The sequence below is a fragment of the Felis catus genome, chromosome A2 (assembly GCF_018350175.1).
Source record: "Felis catus isolate Fca126 chromosome A2, F.catus_Fca126_mat1.0, whole genome shotgun sequence".
Lineage (NCBI taxonomy): Eukaryota > Metazoa > Chordata > Mammalia > Carnivora > Felidae > Felis > Felis catus.
The window spans coordinates 5973355-5991471 of NC_058369.1; the positions used below are offsets into that span (position 1 = coordinate 5973355).

At 63.2% G+C, this 18117-nt stretch overlaps 2 protein-coding genes across 14 annotated transcripts; one reads left to right on the forward strand and one right to left on the reverse strand.

The window, feature by feature from the left end:
- Positions 1 to 605: 605 nt before the first annotated feature.
- On the reverse strand, positions 606 to 10162 carry LRRC8E (leucine rich repeat containing 8 VRAC subunit E). 12 transcript variants are annotated; one of them, XM_045045044.1, is made up of 5 exons: positions 8355 to 10162; positions 7777 to 7813; positions 6338 to 6460; positions 4616 to 4758; positions 606 to 3868 (listed from the first exon to the last, which is right to left on the reverse strand). In XM_045045044.1, exons 1-5 carry the CDS (start codon positions 8610 to 8612, stop codon positions 1625 to 1627), a joined length of 2805 nt encoding a protein of 934 aa, XP_044900979.1. In that variant the 5' UTR covers positions 8613 to 10162; the 3' UTR covers positions 606 to 1624. The 12 variants fall into 12 exon arrangements, with proteins under 12 accessions (XP_044900979.1, XP_003981850.3, XP_044900982.1 ...); XM_003981801.5 differs by lacking the exon at positions 7777 to 7813; XM_045045047.1 differs by lacking the exon at positions 6338 to 6460.
- A 2360-nt stretch (positions 10163 to 12522) lies between these two features.
- On the forward strand, positions 12523 to 17288 carry PRR36 (proline rich 36). Of its 2 annotated transcripts, none has more exons than XM_023244641.2 (6): positions 12523 to 12627; positions 13178 to 13452; positions 13573 to 13672; positions 13876 to 13988; positions 14093 to 16237; positions 16421 to 17288. In XM_023244641.2, the coding sequence occupies exons 2-6, from the start codon at positions 13185 to 13187 to the stop codon at positions 16945 to 16947; spliced, it is 3153 nt and encodes a 1050-aa protein (XP_023100409.2). In that variant the 5' UTR covers positions 12523 to 12627; positions 13178 to 13184; the 3' UTR covers positions 16948 to 17288. The 2 variants fall into 2 exon arrangements, with proteins under 2 accessions (XP_023100409.2, XP_023100412.2); XM_023244644.2 differs by having other exon boundaries at positions 16436 to 17288.
- Positions 17289 to 18117: the final 829 nt, after the last annotated feature.

Below are 18117 nucleotides of genomic sequence, written 5' to 3' on the forward strand. Positions count from 1 at the left end.
AGACCCACCTGGGACATTTTAAGACGTTCCCTCATCTTCCCGCCCCGGAATGTGAGCCCAGCGTCTGGACAGTGCGGTAGATGGGCTTTGGTGTTAATGTCCCTCAGCCTGTCATCCTCGCGGCTTAACTGGCACGGTGGGTGCCGGGAAAATGTCCCCATCTGCAGTCCTGGTTTCCGGAAAGCAGCTCGTCTCTGCTCTCAGTTGCCAGGAAGAGGCTCACATTTTGCAGGCATCTCGAGGTGTCCAGTCCCAGGAAGTCAGGGTCAGGCAGGCTGTGCCATACGCCCTGCCTACTCCCGGGCCCGCACGGGATCACTGGTGGGCATTGAAGGCTTGTGGGGACTCCTATGGTGACAACTTACGGGTGGAACAGATAAAAGACTGGAGTCCGGAGAATCACAAGGAATGGAGAGGAAAAGGGGTTCTCCAGAAAAAAAAGCTGAGCAGAAGATGCCACTTAATTTCTCCTGCTGAGGTCTGTCTTTGCTCCCAGGACGGATCTCATACCCTTCATTCTGACACGTTAGTGTCACTGCTTGCCTGTCATTGGTCTGGATGAAATGGAAGGCTTAGACGACAGGAGTGGATACCAGAGGTCAGAATTTTAGTTCTCATAGTATTATTTATTAACCACCCACTGATAGATGCTCCCTCACACAGAGAACATTTGAAAGACACAAAGTCCCTGCCTGTTCTCAGAAACATGTAAATTCCACAGCAGGTGTTCTTAACCCTGGAGTCTGCTATCCTTAGGATGTCCGTGAATGGCCCTCTGGGAAATCTGGGGGAATCTGTTGACCGCCTGAAGTAGCTTTGGAATTTGGCATGTGTGTGTACATTTTCCTGGGCAAGGAGGTGCCCAACTTTTATAAGATGTTCAAAAGTCCTAGGTCTTCAAAAGGGTTCAGAACCCCGGCTCTGAACATCCAGATTCTGTAGGTCAGCATTTCCCAACATACAGGCCTAGGACCACCCGCATCAGAATTACCTGGGATGCTGATTCACAGACTGGCTGGCCTCCAGCCAGACCTGAGTCAGTCTTTCAGGGGTGGGGCCTGGGATGTTTTGTTCTGGGGCTGTTGATTTTGATGCAAGGCCAAACATGAGGACCATTTTACTGAGTTCACGTGTCCATAGCAAACAACTTATAAATAAGGGATTGGCATCAAAGTTGGGGGCAGGGGTCGCTGGTCCCTTGTGTCTGTGTCCCCTCCTTGGGAGAGAACCGCAGATGTAAGCTGTTTGGGTTGGGGGAGAAAGGGTTGAAATCCCATTGGGATGTGCCTCACCCCCACATACGGCACTAATTGAGCTAGAATGTCCGGGGGCAGGGCAGGACAGCCAGCCAAAGACACAGGTGTGCTTTTGGTCTGAGACTCCTGTGACTGAGTTGATCCCTCTACGACGGTCCACCCCAAATCCACAGCCTCCTGTCTCTTCTCGGACAAACCAATCTCAGGATCTTGTCTGGACCCTCCCCCCCCCCCCCCCCAAGGCTGATGTGTCTGCTCCTCGTCTCCTGGCCTGGGCCCTCTCGGCCACCTCGCTTGAAGACGATAGTAGAGATTCTGGGGTGGAAGCATCCAGAAGGCCTCTACCCCAACCTGCCCCACCTTTCGCTTCATTCCTCCTCCATTTTTTCCCGCACCTCCGCTGGCAGGCCCTCGTAAAGGGTGTCCTCCACCAGGAGCCCCACTCTCTTGAGCCCCACACAGTTGCCAAGTTCTTCCGGCAGAGCCTCCAAGCGGTTGCCCTTGAGCTCCAGGCGGCTGAGGGCCCTGAGGGCCCCCACCTGGGGCGAGAGCTGGCTCAAGTGGTTGTAGCCCAGGAGCAACGTCCGCAGCTTGCGGCAGAAGAAGAGCTCCTCCGGCAGGGCCTCCAGGGCGTTGTAGGACACGGCCAGGTGCTGCAGGCTCTGGAGGAGGCCCAGCTCGGGCGGCAGGGAGCGCAGCCCGTTGTGGGAGATGTCCAGCAGGCGGAGGCCAGAGCACAGGCCGAGCTGGGTGGGCAGGGTCTCCAGCTTGTTGTGGCTGAGGTAGAGCTGCTCGAGGCCCCGGAGCTTGCGCACGTGCTCGGGGACGTAGGCGATCTGGTTGTGCCACAGCCTGAGCGTGACCAGCTTGCGACAGTGCTGGAAGCTGAGGATCTCTTCGATGGAGCGCAAGCGGTTGTCCTTGAGGTCAAGTTCCTGCAGCGCCCCCAGGCTGAAGATGGCATGGGGGATGCGCTCCAGCCCGCAGGCCACCAGCTCCAGCTCGCGCAGCGCCGCCAGCTTCTTGAGGCTGTTCAGGGCCAGCAGGCGGGCCCCGTCGTTGTGCAGACTAAGCCGCTGCAGGTGCCCGGCCACGTCGGTCACGCTGGCTGGCACCTTGCTGGCATTGCTCCGCAGAGACAGCACCTTGAGCTGCTTCAGCTCCCGGAGGCTCTCGAGGGTCGCCGCCCGAGCCAGCTCCGGGGGGAAGAGCCCCTCGAGGTGCAGCTCCTCCAGGCCACGCAGCCCGAACACCCACAGGGGCACCTCGCGGAGCTCCTCACACTTGACCCGGATGACCTTCAGGCGGTCCCGCAGGAAGATCTGCAAGGAGAAGGGCAGCCGGGCGGGCGAGTGAAGCAGGCTGAGCTCCTGCAGGTGCACCAGCTGCGAGAGGCCCGGGGGGAAGGTGACGTCGCAGATGGCCTCCAGCCGGAGCGCCTCCACCTCGCTGAGCTCGAAGACGGCGTCGGGCAGCCCCGGGAGCATGCAGAGGGCCAGCTCGAGCCGGCCGCGGGCGTTGCGCTGCAGCTTCTGCCGCAGCTTCTCGGGCGTCCACTCGTGGTTCAGGTTGAGCTGCTTCAGGCGGCTCTCGCTGACCTCGGAGAGGAAGACGGCAAAGCGCTTGGAGTAGAGGGAGTCATACTGGTCGATGAGGTGCAGCATGAAAGCAAAGTCGTTCTTGACGTCGGGGATGTCACCCATGCCCGTCTCCTCCCGCACAGAACGGAAGGAGTACTCCTTGAGGGGCCGGTGGAAGAGCCAGTAGAGGGTGTAGAGACAGGTGATCCCGTAGACGCACACGAAGGAGATGTAGCAGAAAGCCAGCTTGGAGAAGAGGTGGGCCTTCGTGTGGTTGCAGCAGAAGCTGGCGTAGCCCGTGACCTCCGAGGTCTCCACCCTGCAGGCCACCAGGAAGCTGATCTTCTCCACGTAGACCAGGTTGTAGACCAGGATGGCAAAGAACTTGCAGACTTTGAGCACCGTCTGCCGGATGTACATGGTGTACAAGATGTCCCCCTCTTCCACGTGCACGCGGAACTTCTTGACCTTCTCAAACAGGGCTTTGGCCTGCTCACCCTCCTTCTTGTCCAGTAGGGTGACGGCTGGTGGCTCAGTCACCACCTTCTCGGGCTCCACCAGCACCTGTTCCTTCTCACCCTCATTGGCTTTTCCCGGCCCCGCCGAGGCCTCCACGGTCGCTGTCGCCCGTCCGGTGGTGGGGCCCTTCTGGTTCTCCCCAGAGACCTCGGACAGGGCCCGTGTGGTCCACGGAGAGTCGAAACACTTGCCCAGAATGGAGATGAAGTGCTCGATCTTGGAGCTGGTGCCGGGGAACTTGAACCAGAAGCTGGTGCAGACCATGAAGATGAGCGTGTGAATGACGACCAGGTAGGGGAAGTACTTGGCGTACCAGTGGAGGGCTGTCTCGTAGCAGAGCTGGTTAATGAAGCTGTACTGCTGGAGGTCCAGATTGTTCTTGAGGCCGCTTACCTCCCGGAGGCCCCCCATCTGCTCCGAGACGCCCCGAGGCAGCAGTTGCTGGCAGGGGGCCTCTGAGAAATTCTCCCGGAGTTCGTGGCTGGGCAGACAGATGATCTTGTCCTGTGTCACCTGGGAATGAGGGGGAAAGAGGGCCAAGGAGCTGGGATGGCCTGTACGGTTGGGGGGAGAAAGGCAGGCTGAAGGTGGGAGACCCCAATCCCTGACTGTCCCCAGTGGGCTGTGACTTTGGAAGAGTCACTAAACTTCTGAGAATCAATCTTTGTCTGAAAAAAAGGAGTTAGGTTGAATTGCATCTTCCTTCTCCCTCCCGCGCCCCCGCACCCCCCCCCCCCCCCGCCGAAAGATACTGACCTCCTAATCCTTAATACCTGTGGACAGATAGTCTTTGCAAAGCAGATGTGATCAAGTTAAGGTGGGGTCATTAAGGTGAGCTCTAATCCAGTGCGACCGTGTCCGTATAAAAAGGAGCCATTTGCACAGAGACCCGTGCGCAGAAGGGAGATGAGAGAAGGCCTGAGGCCACCAGAAGCCAGGAGAGAGGCATGGGACACATACATGCTCCCTCACAGCCCGTAGAAACACACAACCCTGTCAACCCTTTGACCTCACACGCTCAGAGCGGGTAGCCCTCCGGAATATCCGGGCCGCGACCCCACACGCCCCGCCTCTCCGACCCGCTCAAACAGGCCCCGCCCCTGCAGGTCCCGCCCCCACAGGCGGGCCACACCCGGGCCCCGCCCCCTACGTGCCCCACCAACTACCCGCTCATCCGGGTCCCGCCCCTCTCCACGCACCCAGGCCCCAACCCCTGCAGGCCGCGCTCCATCCAGGCCCCGCTCCTGCCTCGCGCCTCACCTGCAGGGTGCAGCCGAAGACCCCGATCATGAGCATAGCCACGGTGAGGTACTCCGCCAGCACGTCCCACCAGGGTTTGAGCACCTTGAACGCAGGCTGCTGCTCCGTGAACTGCTTGAACTCGGCCACCGGAATCATCTTTCCTATGCGAGAGGAGGAGGCAGGGGTTGCAGAGACCCTCAAGAAGGGGCGTCTGGTGGTAGACCCCCAGAGGAGCCAGACACACGCCTCTGCTCCCAGTTTGTGCTCTGCCCTGCCCGAATCTGGCAGAAGGCACGAGCTGTGTGCCCCCTCTCTCCCCCAGACCTCACCTCCTTCCTGAAGCCAAGCTACTACCGGTCTCACCACATCTGCTCCCCGGGATCCCTGCCCCCCCTCTGACGCCGCTCGCCCTTTCAGAGGTCAGGAAGAGCAGTCCACGGAGCCGCTGTCCCCCTGCTTGCCCGAGTGGCCTTCTCCCAGAACCCAGCCATCTCCCACCCTTGATGACGAGCCCAAACCACTCGCTCTGCCGCTCTGACTCCAGACACCTGCTGTCCGGACCGCTAGCCTCTGCTGTCTCTGCCACTGGGCCAGAGAGCGTCTGAGGCTGAGGACTTCCTGGGTGTGGGCCCCCCACCCCCTTCAGGGGCGCTCCGGGCACCACCTCCAACCTCCAACCGGAAAAGCCGGCTGGAGCCTGGCTCTGGTTACAGGGCCTGAGGGGCAGGGAGGGGCAAAGCTGAAGGCTGGTCAGTGGAGGGGAAGGAGGACTAGGACACCTGGGTTTCTAGAGGGATCGGTGCCCAGAAACTGAGGCAGACGACAGAAACCTGGGCTCTGACTGGGAGGGTAGGGGGTCGCCAGGATGGCCGGAGGGCAGAGGATCAGGAAATGGAAAACTCAGGGACAAAGCCAGAGTGACACCTACTGTCTGGGCTGGGGCTGGGCTGCCAGGCTCCTGGGCGGCCAGCCCGCTCTGTCTGTCCCTGGGTTTCACTTTAGACCAAGGTATCATTATTTCAGATACGGGACAGCCAGGAGCGAGTCACGTGGGGGCATGGGCCACAAGCTGGGACATCACCCTCCCAGAACAGGCAGCTGGGGAGCCTCCCTCCCCCTCTCCCGGAGGCTGGACGGAAGGAAAGGGAGGCCGCAAGGCCCCCACTGCCTTTTGAGGGGGCTCCCAGGCTGGACTGCCTCTCGCAGCACCCTGCCTCCCTTTGCAGTCCCCAGGTCCCTGAGGCCTGGGGTTGACTCCCGGGCGGGGGATGAGGTAGAGACGGACAGGGATGCGGGCTGTAAGCCCTGCCCACCGGGCTGAGGGCGAGGTAGTCCACCACACCTTCTAATCCCTTCAAAGGCCCTCACATCGGGATGGCAGGGGCAGGGCCCCCCTGACTCAGGCCCTGACTCACCCAGAGCCGGGCACAGGCAGGGGGTGCACAGACAGAGCACGGGCTCCCTCCCACAATGCCCCATTCCTCACTCTCAGTTTGATGCCCTGTCCTAAAAGAAAAGCTGAGTAGAAGTGCCCCAGCCAGCGTATCAGTGCCGTCAACCGGGAATCTTATCAGCAGCACCCTGGGGGCCACGTGAACAACGCAGCCACCAAAAGGGACACCTGGGGGCATTCTGGAGTGTGCATACGGATGCAGGTGGGTACCCGGAGCCGTATACGCTGGGCTGAGGGGAGACCCAGGACCTGTTCCAGCCAGCCACCGTTCTCCCTGCCCCGGGTACCTGTGAGGGACACGGCTCCGCTGTTGGGGCTGCGACAGAAATGCCACGTACACAGGCGAGGACCAGCTTCCTGCCTGGGTCCATCTCGCAGTGGCGGAAGCTGCAGTATCCACCAGGTCAAGACTACAATCAAAGGCAAGACGGCGGCGACACCGAGGGTCCCCAGTGGATGGCCCCGTGGCTCCCACGGAACAAGGTATATACACAACGCCATCAGAGGCAGACACTGGGGTTATCATTATCTGTCTCCATGACTCAAACTCGATGGTCTGAACCTGCCATTAAGCTTCCACAGACACAAGGCTGGCCCCCCCTTTGTCTGAGCAGGGCTGGCGGGAGGGCCCGGGGCAGAGGGCTCCAGGGATGGGGAGCCCAGAGGAAAACAAAAGCACGGCCATACGCAACTTATGGCCACCAGATGCTTCCGGTGCCTCCTTTAATCCCCACTCTGGGGGAGGGAGGGCACCACAACCCTCATTTTCCAGACTCAAGGGGAGGGAAGGAACGAGCTGAAGCTTTCACAGCTACAAGCGGTATGTGAGGCGTGACTCCCAAGCCTCATCTGTCCCCTAGCGCCCTGTCTGCTTCATCTTGGGTGAGAACCTCTCGCTGGGATGCAGCATCTTTGCCAAAAGGAGCCCGGAGGAGAGTGTTCTAGCAGAGAATGTTCTCGCAGAGAAAAGATGGGCGGAGGGCTGCTCTGCAGGGCAGGCCCTGGGGGTTCTGGTCGGCCTGGGACCGGGTCGTGCCCCCTACCTAGCCTCAGCTCTACTATCCATGCCTCACCCCTGCGTTTCCCCTCTCAGACCCTCCCTAGGCTCCCAGCTTGCCTCCTGGGGGCAGTGGTGGGTGCTCGGGGTCCAGCCCCCCTCCTCGCCCACAACCCGTGCTAAAGGGCAAGGAGGACACAGGGGTAACTGTCAGCCCTGAAACGGGCTTTGAATCGCACAGGTCCAGCCTTTGACTTTTACACAAGAGAGAAACTAAGGTCGGGGGTGGGGGTAGGGGTCCCCTAGCAGCAGATCTTGGGTCAGGCCCCAGGCCTGGGGACTCTCCACCTAGTACTTTTCCAAGCTGCCCAGCCAGGACTTGGGAGTCAGGGAGTCTTGAGGTTTAATAGTCCCAGGGAGGGCAACTTGGTAGGGACCCCCAGTGGTAGGGTTCTGGGGCGTCCAGGGGAACATGGCCAAGACCCCATGGGGGTCTCCCCCAGCCTGCTGATCTGGCCTTGGCCAGGCTGGCCTGCTCCCCGACAGGCGCCCTAGGTCTGGTCAAGGCCGAGTCTCTCGCCGCCTCCACCCCCTCCCCAGCTCCTTGTGTCCCTGGCGGGCGGGCCGCGGGCTCAGGCGGCAGTGCCGGCGGCACCTGGGGCGGTCCTCACGTGGGCCAGACCCCCACCCCGCCACCCGGTCCCCAGGGACGGGGAGCCTCCTACTCACCGCTCTGGCTGGGACGCTGGGCCCAACTCCTGGGTCCCTGGGAACGGAGCAGCCGGGACTCCCGCAGAGTTCCCGGGCCAGCCTGGGTGAGTCAGGGCGGGCGGGCGGGACAGGAGCCCGGGAGCCGCCCCGCCCGCCCGCCCCGGGGACGTCTCGGCTCCGCCTCCCTTTGGGTCCTCCCAGGTCGCCCCCTACTCCAGACGCCGAGGGATTGCGGGAGGAGGGCAATCCGAATCCAGCTCTCCACGATCGTGGAGGGTGAGGGGCGGGCCGGAGGGCAGAGGTCTTAGAACTTTGGGCCGGGCTGCAACCAGGGAAACTAGGGGGGGCCCCCGGAGGCGCTGCGTGGCTCCCAAAGCTGGCCTGTGGGCCCCCTTCCAGGATCTAAGCTGTAGAGACCCTGTCAGGAACAGGTGAAGGGCCTCCTCATCCTTGCCCCCAACCCCACCCCAAGGGCAGCCACCTGGCCTTGAGGCACAACCAAATCCAGAGGAACAGAGTCCAGGGGAAGGGAGGGGGCTTCCCCCTCCTGCTCTGACCACCCAGCCAAGGGAGGATGAGCAGAGTGGGGTGCTTACCTGTCTGGCCCTGCCCAGCCTTGAGACCTTCTCCGGACTTCGGGGGATGGGTGAGCTGCTCCCAGGTCTTGGGGGCGGCACAAGGGCTGGAAGGCTCTGGGATCTGGGGCTGGAGTCCGGTCTGGGAGGGCAGCTTCTAGAAAGGATGGCTGCCTCCCCACCCCCACTCATCCCTCCCTGGCCGAGAAGGCCTGAGCTGGCTCTTACACTGGCAAAGCACCCTTTCAGCCTGGAGGCATCCGGTGAACTTTGACCCATTCTGTCTGCAAAACTGAAGGGAGAGGGACCTTGACAAAGTGGGGGAATGAGACCCCTCCCCCACGGGAGGCTCACGAGTTCACTAGACTGGAGACAGTCCGAGACCCGAGGCTCGAAACCTCGAAGATTGAGACCCCCTCTAAGCTTGGGTTCCTCCGCGAAGCCCTATAGTGGGCGCGACCCTTGGAGACCCGGCCTCTTTCAAGTGTCTGTGGGCTCCACCACAGGCAGCTCGAAGACAGACAGACAGACAGACAGGAGGCCCTCTTCTCTCTGAGAGCGCCCATGCCCTGGTCTACAGCTTTACGCCGGGGTGACCATCCTGATACACATGGCTTTGCACACTTGTACAAATCGCCGAGGTCACTGTGACGGCAGTCCCATGACTGCTGTGTCCCCAACCCTTGGGATGGTACCTGGCACACGGGGTGGGGGGGCATTCAGTAAATGACAGGTGGGTGGACGACTGAGGTGTCGTCTTAGGTGCAGACCTTGACACGGGGAATTGGAGGCAAACGGTCCACCCGGAAGGTGATCCCAGGGCGCCCTGGAGGGGGGTGGGTAACTGGGAAGTGACACCGGGAAAGGAAGGAGGCCAGCAGGCATCTGTGAGGGTAAACGGAGCAGGTTCACAGGCAGCTGGGGCTCTGTTCTTCTGGGAGACAGTGGAGGACACACCGCCAAGTTGTCCAACCCAAGGGGCGAGGGGGTTGAGAAGGGCTGACCGTCAGCTCCTGTCAGGCTGCGGGTTGCTCTGGAGAAGGGGGGGGGGGCAGAGGGGACTCTGGGGCACCTGCCACAGGTGTAGACGCCCCAGGAGAACAGCCAGGTCACGGGACACACGTATGCACCACGCCTTCCAGTGATTCTCCCAAAGGACCGTCTGCTTCACACCCCCATTGGTGGCGCGTGAGTGTCCCCCCCCCCATCGATCACACCCAGCCTTTAAAAAGCATTGTCGTGAAATACCGTGACGTAGAACTTACCACTGTCACCGCGGTGAAGTGTGCAGTTCAGCGGCATTGAGTGCACTGACGTTGTTCTGAAACCATTTCCACCGTCCGACTCCAGAACGCTTTTCATTTCCCAACGCCGAGATTCTGTCCCCATTAAACCCCGGCCCCGGCCCCCTGCCTCCCGCCACCTGCTGTCTGTCTCTACCAATGTGACTCTCCTAGAGAGCCCGCGTAAGGGGAATCCTACCTACCGTGTTCGTCCTTCCGTGACCGGCTTCTGCCACCGAGCACGCGTCGCCGGGGTCCATCCGTGTTGTAGCAGGTGTCAGAATATCTTTCGTTTTTAACGCTGAAAAATATTCCATTGTGTGGCTGGACCCCATTTTGTTTATCCATTCATCTGTCGATGGATCCTCTACCCCTTGGCCGTCGTGGATAGTGGTGCTCTGAACCCAGGGGTGCAAATATCTCTTCAGGTGCCTGCTTCCCATTCTTTGGGGTGGGATTGCTGGATCATATGGGAAGTCTGTTTCATTTTTTCGAGGAACCGCCACCCGGTCTTCCACAGCGGCTGCACCTGCACCATGTTCCCACCAACCGTGCACGAGGACTCCCATTTCTTCACATCCTCACCGACACTTGTTATTTAACACCCAGCTTTTAAGGTTTTGTGAATGGGAGGTAGTTATCGATCGCTGCCGAACAAATCACCCCCAAGCCTAGCAGCTTAACACAACTAGCATATATTGTCTCACACAATCTCTGAGGGTCGGGAACCTGAGAGTGAGTGTCAGGGGTGGTCACACCCATGGGAGGGTCACACCTCCCTCTTCCACTGGCCCCAGATATCACTGATTTGCTTTCTGACACTACAGATTAGCCTGGATTTTCCAGAATGTTATATAAGTGGAAGCATGCAGCGTGTTGTGTGTGTGTGTGTGTGTGTGTGTGTGTGTGTGTGTGGCTTCTTTTGTTCTGCAGGATATTTTTGAGATTTGTCCCTGTTTTGAGTGGCTTGGTACTTTGTTGCTTTTTATTTATTTATTTTATTTTTTTAATAAAGTTTATTCATTTATTTTGAGACAGAGAGAGAGAGAGAGGGAGAGAGAGAGAAACCCAAGCAGACTCTGTGCTGTCAGCACAGAGCCAGATGCAGGGCTTGAACCCATGAATTGTGAAATCATGGCCTGAGCCGAAACCAAGAGTCGAGGCTTAACCAAATGTGCCACCCAGGCACCCCAGTAGTTTGTTGCTTTTTCTGGCCGAGGAGTATTCTACTGTCGGGTACTCTCTGGTTTGCGTAATCCGTCCCTGTTGATGGACATTTGAAGAGCGTTCTTAAAAGAAGGAGGAGCCCAGATCCCAGTGAAATGCAGAGTGGGTTCAGAGTAGCCTCGGAGGGGCCTTGCGCTATAAAAGGTGAGGGGCAGGCCTCTGGGGGGTGGCCAGTGGATGTGACTTGCTCGGAAGGGCACTGCTGGTGAATGGGCGGGTGGGCGGGGGGGGGGAACCAGGCTGCTGTCATGCCAGGAGGGGCTCACACAGGTGATGCTCGGAAGACTTGGGGAGGAGGTGAGGCCAGAATGATCTACTCTGGAGGGCAGCACCCTGAGGAATGGTGAGGGGGCACCTCTCCCAGGCTGGAGGGAGGAGTCATTGAAAGGATAAATTCCAAAGGGTTTTGAGCTTGCCCTCTCTCTCTTCCATTCCCCGAACCTCAACTGAACTCAGGCGCAACTCCTCAGGGGAGAAAGCCAAACCCCTGCTTCCGGCCACACCCTAGTTGAGTCTATCTTCCTTGTCCAGGTTCAGCCAGGTGCCAAAGCCCCCCACGCCCCGTCCTGTGCACGAAGCCCCCCCCAGTTCCAGACAGTAGTGAACTGCTCCTGTGTAGGCATGCAGGCATGTGATGGGCAGAGGGCGCTGGCTCTTTGGGATGGGGGAGGGGGTGGCTCAGTCTGGACAGAGGAGGTATCAGAGGTAGAAAGCACTGTGTGTGTATGTGGGGGGGGGGGGGTGGGTAGGTGTCCTAGCAATAAGCAGAGATGAAGGAGGGCGGCCGGCTCTGTCTTCCCACTCCTACCTCCCCCTTGCCCCAGTCCCCTGTGGAGGTCCTTCCACGGAGACCCCTGTGCGGGCTGGGAAAGGCACCTCCCACTCCCACCAGCTGTGCTGGGCAGCCTCGGACAGGGTCGTCTCTGCTCCTTCAGGCACCAGTTTTGACACCCCCCCCCAGTTGACTCCCCCCCCCAAAGCTCGGCTCTGCTGGAATGCTTTTGCTGACTTGACATAGGAGCATGTGGGGGGGGGGTGCCCTGCCCTGCCGAGGGCTCGGAGCCTCTCACAGTTCTCTCTCCCCGCCCTCCCCAGCCTTCCTCTCTTCTTGTGTTCTCCCAAATCCGAGCCTACCCCTAAATTCCCACGGCTGCATTCTCTCCGTGGTCCGCCTCCCGCAACCAATGTAGGGGCTTCCTGGGGTCTGGGAAAAGCCTTGGATATGAGAGGGGCGGAGGCCCGCGGGGACCCTGGGGGGCCCGGCCTCCGCTGTCGAGAAGGCGAGGACTGGGACCAGGGACACTGAGCGGCGGGATTGGTTAACTGGGCACGAGGCACGATGGTCCCGCCCCCTGGTTGCCAGGGCCCGGCCTATCCGCGTCCAGGCGGGCATCGGTCGCCAGGTGGTTGGGGTGGGGGCCAAGGCAGGTGTGTATGTTTGGAGGAAGGGGCCAGGCCCCGTCGGGACCCCAAGGGACTCCCTCCCGAAGCCCCTGCGGCTGGGAGTCTGGGGCCCTGCGGCGCGGCCGCGGAGAAGCCGCCCCTCCTTCCACCGCGTCTCTTCCCACCGCCCCCGGCGCGCTCCCGCCCGCCGCCTCCCGGGTCTGGATCGAGCGCGCGCGCCCCCGTCTCCCCTTCCGCGGCCGAGGGGCGGGCCCGGCTCCCCGCGCCACCGCCCGCAGCCCCCTCCCCTCGCCTGCCGGCGGCTCACGCCAGCCCCGGCGCTCCCGCCCGGCCCCACCCCAGGCGACCCAGCGTGGAGAGGCGGGCGGCCAGAGCCCGAGGTGAGCGCGGCGCGAGCAGGTGGAGCGGGCGGAGCGGACCGGGGCCCGGCTGGGGGAGGGGGACGGGTTCCGGACGCGGCTCTTTGTCTCCGCGAGCCCCTTCGCGGGCCGCCGGGGCCGCTCCTCCTCCTGGCAGGTGCCCGCATCCTCGGGGAGGGCGCTGGGGGCCGGGGAGGGGACCAGGGCTTGCGCTCCCGTCCCCCTCAGCTGGAGCCTGTGGCAGACCCCCGTCCCCGAGGCTGGTGGTCCGGGTCTCTGAAGGGGCGAGGGGTAGGGGCGTGGGTCTCGGGTCCTGAAAGGGAGCCGAGGCGGGTGGGCTGGGGCAGGCAGGGCCTCTCAGTTTTGGAGGAAGGCGGTGGGGGTGGGACCAGGGGACCACCGTGAGCAGCTGGGCTGGTGAGTGGGTGTGTGGGTGGGAGGGAAGTGGATCGAAGCCGAAGTGTGGGCGCCTGTGGGTGGGGAAGGAGCAGCGAGGGGCCGGGACCCGGGTCCCTGCAGGCAGCCTAGCAGCGCAGGAGCTGGGATGCTGATCTGTCTGTCTCCTCATCAGGTGCGGGATGGACAAGAGGGACAAGGGCAGGGCGGGGGCCGCCACAAGGACTCCGGCTTCTCGCCCTCCCGGCCTTCCCACCCCCAGACCCCCGGGGTCTCCTCGACCCCCTCCCCCAGTAACCAGCGCGGCGCTCCGAGTTCTGGGGGCAGCGGGAGCTGCAGGGCGAGGGCCCCTGGCCGAGCGAGCTGGAAGTACCCGGGCAGCCGCTCTCCCGGAGGCTGCTCCCCGGGTGGGATCAACTCGGAGCGCTGGGACAGGCCCCCGGAGTCCAGGTATCCCGCCCTCTTTGCCCCCATTCAGACCCCGTCTTTCTGTCCCCCCCTTTCCTTGTGAGGCTGCTGCCTCCCCTTCCTTTCCGGAGGCACCGCCTTGACTTGGCCTTCTCCCCGCAGCCTCCAGGCCCCCAGCTGCTGGGAGAGGGGAGCGGGCCCCTGCCAAGACCCCAGGCCCAGGCTCTGTCTCTAGCCCGGGACGTGCCAGCGGGACCACCAGGTAAAATGCCTCTCCAGTCCCTTTGGCAAGGGCTAGTGTCACTAACTGGAAACTTTCAATTTTACACATGAATTGGGGGAGTGGGTGCATTTGCAGGTCGCTGGGCACAGGTTGCGTGTCCCCAGAGAGGGCATTGGTGGGAACATGCAGGCTTGGGAGAAAGCAAAGAGTTCCTTCTTGAGCGCGGCCGCTCCTGTCCCTAGGCTAGGCACTCTTGCGCAGAAGGGGCTTCGGCCCCCAGCTGAGGAACCCGTGGCCAGAGGAAAAGCCCCAGAAACACCCAGAAGGAGCCCGCTGAGCGCCGGGGCACGGAGAGGTACGTGGCCTGGGGAGTGTGGGGTGGGGAACGGGGTTCCTGGGCAGTGAAGGGGACCAGCCTGGAAGTATCGGTGACCCTCTGGCCTTCTACTTCGTCCCCAGACTCTTCCGGGCCCTCCCCAGGCGCCCCTTCCCCAGCCACCTCCCGTCGGTCCCGGGCTGCAGGGGCTGAAGTGGGTCTCCCTCGGGCAGCTCCGAATGCCCGGCCGCGGCCTCCGACCGAGGCCTCCAGGAAATCCGTGAGCAGTACCCCGCAGCATGGTGCCGCGGAGCCGAGCCCCGCCACCAGGAGGCGACCCAGCGCCGGCGGAGGTCTCCAGAGGCCAGCCTCACGCCCCTTAGGCTCCAACGCCACTCCTCTGTCCTCCCCTGCCCGCTCCGGGGCCTCGCCGGGTGGAACACCCCGGGCTCCCGGTCAGCCCTCGCAGCCCTCGCAGCCCAAGGCGAAAGGGCTGCAGGCTCTACGCCCCCGCCAGTCCACACCCCCAAGGAAGAGCGCTACCCCCGCGCCGGGCTTTTCTCCTCCAATAGCCACACCCTCTCCACCGGGTTTGACTGCACAACTGGCACCGCCTCCGCAAATCACAGGCACTCCCCTGCCGGCCACTCTCCCTCCATCTCCACCGACCACGCCCCCTCCTCGCTCTCCTACCTGCCCTTTGGCCACGCCCCCTCCCCTAGCCCCTCCTTCCTCTGCTCCACTCGCTCTGCAGACCCTCCCCTCTCCGCCGGCCACACCCCCCTCGCAAGCCCCACACACACACGTGGGTACCTCCTTTCTGGAGGCATCCACCTCTCCTACGGCCGCTTCTCAGGCTTCATTCTCTCCAGCCGTGTCACCCCCTCTGCAGAGTATGCCCCCAACCCAAGCTTCTCCAGCTTTGCCCTCTCTTCTGACTCTCCCCTCTCCCTTGGCCACACCTCCTCTGTCGGCTCCTGGATCACCAGCCACGGCTCCTCTACCACCAGCCACCTCCCTTCTACAAGCCTCTTTGACTCCAGCAACTTCTCTGCTGAATCCGCCCTCTCCCCAAGCCACACCCCCTCTGCAGGACCTTTCTGCTTTGACTACTCCCCCTCCACGGACCAGTCCTTCCCTATCTCCTTCCCCACTTCAGGCTATGCCCTATACAGTGACCACACCTCCAACGCAGGACACTTCTCTGGCCACATACCCTCTACAAACCTCTCCCTGCCCTCTGACCACCCTCTCTCTGCAGGGTTCTCCTCTATGCTCTCCATTTCCTTTGGCCTCACCATCGCTGCAGGCTCCGCCTTCTCTCCTGGACACGCCCCCTCCACAGACCCCACCTCATTTGGCCACACCCCCTCCACAGGCCTCTCCCTCTCCGACCCGGTTCTTTACAGAGGTCCCACCCTCTCTGGCCTCACCACCTCTGCAGGCACCTTCTCCCCTAACCACGCCTCCTCCACAGACTCCAATTTCCCTGGCCACACCCCCTCTACAGGCCACACCCCCTCAGGCCTTCCTCCCAGTTCAGGCCCCACCGTCTCTGCGGGCCCCTCTCTCCCCTCCGGCTTCACCACCTCTGCAAGACCCTCCCACTCCCTTGGCCACTCCCCCTCCCCAGGCTCCACCTTCCCTGGCCTTGCCTCCTCTTCAGGTTCCTCCCTCTCCCCCTGCCTCACCCCCTCCGCGGACAACTCCCTCTCCCCTGGCCACACTTTCTCCTCAGGCTCCACCTTCCCTGGTCTTGCCTCCTCTCCAGGCCTCTACGCTCCCTTTGCAGGCTCCTCCCCCGCCCCTGGCCACGCCCCCTCACCAGACTCCACCTTCCCTGGCCCTACCTCCTCTGCAGGGCTCTACTCTCCCTTTGCAGGCTCCTCCCCCTCCCCTGGCCACACCCTCTCAGGCTCCACCTTCCCTGGCCTTTCCCCCGCTGCAGGTCCCTCCCTCTCCCCTGGACTCGCCCCCTCTGCAGGCCCCACGCCGCCCCCCGACCCCAGGTCCCGATGCCCCGATCCCGGGCCCACGGCTGACCCTGGCGCTGGCCCCAGCTCCGCCGCCACCGCCCTCCCGCAGCCCGTCCAGTACGCTGAGCGGCCCGGATCTGGCGGGCCACAGCAGCAGTGCCACCAGCACGCCGGAAGAGCTGCGCGGCTACGACAGCGGGCCGGAGGGCGGCGCCGCCGCCTCCCCTCCCGCCGACGCGGAGCTCGCCGCCTGCCACCCGGCCTCCTGGAGCCGAGGTCCCCCTCCGCCGCTGGCTGTCCGCAGCACCCCAGGTAAGCAGCCCCCCGACCTCGCCGAGCTGTGGGAGGAGCGAAGTCCGGGGATGGTAGGAGGGCGGGATGGGAGGCGGGGCTTTCCAACTCGCGGGCAGGGCAGTCGGGTCTGGGGCGGAACCGGGAGGAGGGGCGGGGCCTTGCGGCGGGAGCCCAGGTGCCCGCCCCTTGAGCCCAGTCCAGCCTCCCTCTCCGCAGGAGCGCCTCTGCCTTGGCCTCCTTCTGCCGGGTCAGGTTCCGCTGACGGCCTGTGCACCATCTACGAGGCAGAGGGGCCCGAGTCGGCGACCCCCGCCCCAGACGCGCTGGATTCGGGTCCTGGGCCCGGCGCGGGTGGTGGGAAGGTCGTGGCTGGAGCAGGCGCGGGGGCGACCTCGCGCGGCGCGAAGCCGGCGCGCCTGGGCGAGCTGCCGCTGGGGGCGCTGCAGGCGAGCGTCGTGCAGCACCTGCTGAGCCGGACGCTGCTGCTAGCTGCGGCCGAGGGTGCCGCGGGCGGCAGCGGCGGTGGCCCAGGGGTTGCGGGGGCTGGTGGCGTCGCGGGGGGTGCCCGGACTGCGCTCAGCGATGCCGAACTGGGCCGCTGGGCTGAACTGTTGTCTCCCCTGGACGAGTCCCGCGCCAGCATCACCTCGGTCACCAGCTTCTCCCCGGACGACGTGGCTTCCCCGCAGGGTGACTGGACGGTGGTAGAGGTGGAGACCTTCCACTGAACCAGACCCTTAGCCCCGCCCACCATACCCATCCCTGCCTTAGGACCCGCCCCTCTGGCTACGCCTCTGTGTCTTAGACTGCCCGCCTGTCTGCTCTCCTTCGGGAGTCTGGCTCCCGTTGGATTGGACGTAGCCCCCTAGAGCCCTAGATTTTGGGTCAGGCTCTCGACCCACCCACGCCTGTGGCCGAAGTCTTTCCCTCGAGCCCCGCCCCTTTGGCCTGGAAACACGCCGACTCCCCTCGAGCCCCGCCCCCTCCCTCCGCTTAGGCTCCGCCCCGCGTCCTGTGTATCGTCTACCACGCGCTGCCCGAGTTTGCAATAAAAGCCGGGACGCTGCAACCTGTGCGCCTTCGAAGTCGCCTAGGGGGTCTACCGTGGGGCCGCGAGAGGGGCTGGGCCTGCCGGTGCTGGAGGCTGTGCGCGAGCGGGTTGTAGCTCCGGCTGAAGGCCTCCCGCGCCCCACGCAGATGTGCCTCTTTGCTAAGGAAAATGGGTGCGTGAGGCAGGCTTGGGGTGGGACCTGGTGCTGAGTCCCCGGCGCGGCGCCCCCACGCACGTGCGTGAAAGTGGGCTTTTTCCTGTCTGACTCGTGGTGGACAAGTTAGGCGCAGGAGCGGCCCGGTGGAATTGCCCGACCACCGGATGGCTGAGCTGAGGCGTGCCCAGCGTTGTTGAACGACCGAAGCTCTTCCTATACTCCCCTAAGGGAGCCGGCAGCTCTTGCGGGGAGGGGGAAAGACGTGCAGGAAGGGCTCGCCCAGGTCCGGGGGCGAGGGTGGGGGACCTCTTCCTGAGGCCCCCTCGTCACGGTGCGCGCCCCTTGACCTCGCACGCCTCGCATGCCCTGTGCCCGCATGCCCAAGGGAGGGGGTCGTCTAATGGCGATCTCCGTTCCCTCCTGCGCCCTCCCAGCCCGCGGGCACACTGCCCTCCGCTCACCGAGGAGGTTCCGATGCAGAAGGTAGGTCTGCAGCTGCGCCCAGGACTCCTCCGGCCCCGGGGCTCTAGGGTACAGGATCCTCCTGCGTCAGGCTTCCTTGTCCCTGGGGAGCCGACTGTGCTGAGAGGGTTCTGCGGGAAAGGAGCAGCCTCTCCCAAGGTCGGGTGGGAGACCAGGAAGTCCTCATGAGGCCCTTTTGTGCCTCCCAACCCCTGGGCCTCATCTTCC

Coding starts and splice junctions, on each gene's coding strand:
- LRRC8E (XM_045045044.1), bottom strand. CDS start 8,612: ATGGGTCAAAGTTCACCGGATGCCTCCAGGCTGAAAGGGTGCTTTGCC. Junction 7,814..8,354: donor GGCTGGGCAGGGCCAGACAG/GTAAGCACCCCA, acceptor CTCCGTTCCCAG/GGACCCAGGAGTTGGGCCCA. Junction 3,869..4,615: donor TCTTCGGCTGCACCCTGCAG/GTGAGGCGCGAG, acceptor CCTCATTCCCAG/GTGACACAGGACAAGATCAT.
- PRR36 (XM_023244641.2), top strand. CDS start 13,185: ATGGACAAGAGGGACAAGGGCAGGGCGGGGGCCGCCACAAGGACTCCG. Junction 13,453..13,572: donor GACAGGCCCCCGGAGTCCAG/GTATCCCGCCCT, acceptor TTCTCCCCGCAG/CCTCCAGGCCCCCAGCTGCT. Junction 16,238..16,420: donor GGCTGTCCGCAGCACCCCAG/GTAAGCAGCCCC, acceptor AGCCCAGTCCAG/CCTCCCTCTCCGCAGGAGCG.